The 2500-nt window shown below is 50.1% G+C and overlaps 1 protein-coding gene across 1 annotated transcript in view; it reads left to right on the top strand.

Moving 5' to 3' along the window:
• Window positions 1–596: 596 nt before the first annotated feature.
• The window catches only part of LOC139400698 (dmX-like protein 2), a gene marked incomplete at both ends in the record, with an annotated part of 11897 nt that continues 9993 nt past the window's right edge, over window positions 597–2500 (top strand). Inside the window, 2 exons of the mRNA XM_071145386.1 lie at window positions 597–722; window positions 1235–1306. Coding sequence (XP_071001487.1) covers window positions 597–722; window positions 1235–1306 — 198 coding nt within the window. The remainder of the gene's footprint in view (window positions 723–1234; window positions 1307–2500) is intronic.

Genomic DNA, 2500 nt, shown 5'->3' with positions numbered 1-2500 from the left:
GGTCCCAGATCTGTTTGACTACAGTGCAGTTCACCAGACAGTCTCAGTAGGTATATTTACCTACCAGGAGGAGTGGACTGTGTATGTAGCCTGATCCCAGATCTGTTTGACTACAGTGCAGTTCACCAGACAGTCTCAGTAGGTATATTTACCTACCAGGAGGAGTGGACTGTATATGTAGCCTGATCCCAGATCTGTTTGTGCTGTCCTTTCAGCTCTACTGGTCATTGCTCCCGAGTGGTGCAGTGGTCTAAGGCACTGCATCTCAGTGCTAGAGGCATCACTACAGATCCTGGTTCGATTCCAGGCTGTATCACAACCGGCCGTGATTGGGAGTCCCATAGGGTGGCGCACAATTGGCCCAGCGTAGTCCGGTTTAAGGTTTGGCCGGGGTAGGCCGTCTTTGTAAATAATAATTTGTTCTTAACTGACTTGCCTAGTTAAATAAAGGTTAAATAAAAAACATTAAAAAAATTGTCTCAGCAAATTGGTAATATGGCACAATCAGATGTGGGACCAGGCTGCAAAATGCTCTTGCATTTTGTTGGATTGACTGAATTGACTGAATCTGTCTGTGTGTCTGTCTCCTCTCCCAGGCCTATGGTTCAGGCTGTGATATAGTGATCTTGGCCAGTGATTTTGAGTGTGTTCAGATCATCCCTGGGGCTCAAAATGGCAACATCCAGGTGGGCTGTGTCGAGTGCTCCCACCAACTGGGCAGGGTAAGACACGCACGCACGTAGTTACAATAATGTTGTGATGACAAATGCAGTTCTGTTCTCTTCTCCTTGCTCTCTTCTTCTGTCCCCTCCTCCTCTCCTCCTCTCCTCCCTCCACCCTCCTCCCTCCTCTCTCCTCCCTCCTCCCTCCTCCTCTCCTCCCTCCTCCTCTCCTCCTCTCCTCCCTCCTCTCTCCTCCCTCCTCCTCTCCTCCCTCCTCCCTCCCTCCTCCCTCCTCCCTCCTCCCTCCTCCTCTCCTCCCTCCACCCTCCTCTCTCCTCTCTCCTCCCTCCTCCCTCCTCCCTCCTCCTCTCCTCCCTTCTCCTCTCCTCCCTCCTCCCTCCTCCTCTCCTCCCTCCTCTCCTCCCTCCTCCCCCCCTTCCTCTCCTCCCTCCTCCCTCTCTCCTCCTCTCCTCCCTCCTCCCCTCCTCCCCTCCTCTCCTTTGACTGCACCATTAACCCTGGTGTGTAAACCTACTGATTAATGTTAGGATATTGAACATTACTCTGTTTAGATTGCTGCGTCCTATGGGAACACAGTGTGTATCTTTGAACCATTCGCTACCAACCCAAACAAACGCCACAAGGTAAGCAGAGACACTGACATTTTATGCTGAATAAACTGCCTTGTGTGTGTGTGAGTGAGAGAGCATGCCTAGTGTGTGTGTGTGAGAGAGAGAGAGCATGCCTAGCGTGTGTGTGTGAGAGAGAGCATGCCTAGTGTGTGTGTGAGAGAGAGAGAGAGAGAGCATGCCTAGTGTGTGTGTGTGTGAGAGAGAGCATGCCTAGTGTGTGTGTGTGTGTGTGAGAGAGAGAGAGCATGCCTAGTGTGTGTGTGTGAGAGAGCATGCCTAGTGTGTGTGTGAGAGAGAGCATGAATAGTGTGTGTGAGAGAGAGCATGAATAGTGTGTGTGAGAGAGCATGCCTAGTGTGTGTGTGTGAGAGAGCATGCTTAGTGTGTGTGTGTGGGAGAGCATGCCTAGTGTGTGTGAGAGAGAGAGCATTAATAGTGTGTGTGAGAGAGAGAGAGCATGCCTAGTGTGTGTGTGTGTGAGAGAGAGAGAGAGAGAGCATGCCTAGTGTGTGTGTGTGTGTGTGTGAGATAGAGAGAATGCCTAGTGTGTGTGTGTGAGAGAGATAATGCCTAGTGTGTGTGTGTGAGAGAGATAATGCCTAGTGTGTGTGTGTGAGAGAGAGAATGCCTAGTGTGTGTGTGAGAGAGAGAATGCCTAGTGTGTGTGTGTGAGAGAGAGAATGCCTAGTGTGTGTGTGTGAGAGAGAGAATGCCTAGTGTGTGTGTTTGTGAGAGAGAGAATGTCTAGTGTGTGTGTGTGTGAGAGAGAGCATGCCTAGTGTGTGTGTGTGTGTGTGTGTGTGAGAGAGAGCATGCCTAGTGTGTGTGTGTGAGAGAGAGCATGCCTAGTGTGTGTGTGTGTGTGTGTGTGTGTGTGTGTGTGTGTGTGTGTGAGAGAGAGCATGCGTAGTGTGTGTGTGTGTGTGTGTGTGTGTGTGTGTGTGTGTGTGTGTGTGTGTGAGAGAGAGCATGCGTAGTGTGTGTGTGTGTGAGAGAGAGCATGCCTTGTGTGTGTGTGTGTGTGTGTGAGAGAGAGCATGCCTTGTGTGTGTGTGTGTATTGCTGAATTGAGAGTTCCACTGTGTTTTAACTGCTTCATTACTGTTCTGCTGTGTGATTTTATCAACCCTGAATATTCTGTTCAAGGTGTGAGTTGTGTGTGGCTGTAAATGCCTGTATTAACAGTGGCTGGTGCCTGAGCATGTA

This window comes from Oncorhynchus clarkii, unplaced genomic scaffold (assembly GCF_045791955.1).
Source record: "Oncorhynchus clarkii lewisi isolate Uvic-CL-2024 unplaced genomic scaffold, UVic_Ocla_1.0 unplaced_contig_3734_pilon_pilon, whole genome shotgun sequence".
NCBI classification, from domain to species: Eukaryota; Metazoa; Chordata; class Actinopteri; order Salmoniformes; family Salmonidae; genus Oncorhynchus; species Oncorhynchus clarkii.
This window is presented reverse-complemented; position numbering and strand designations above follow the sequence as displayed.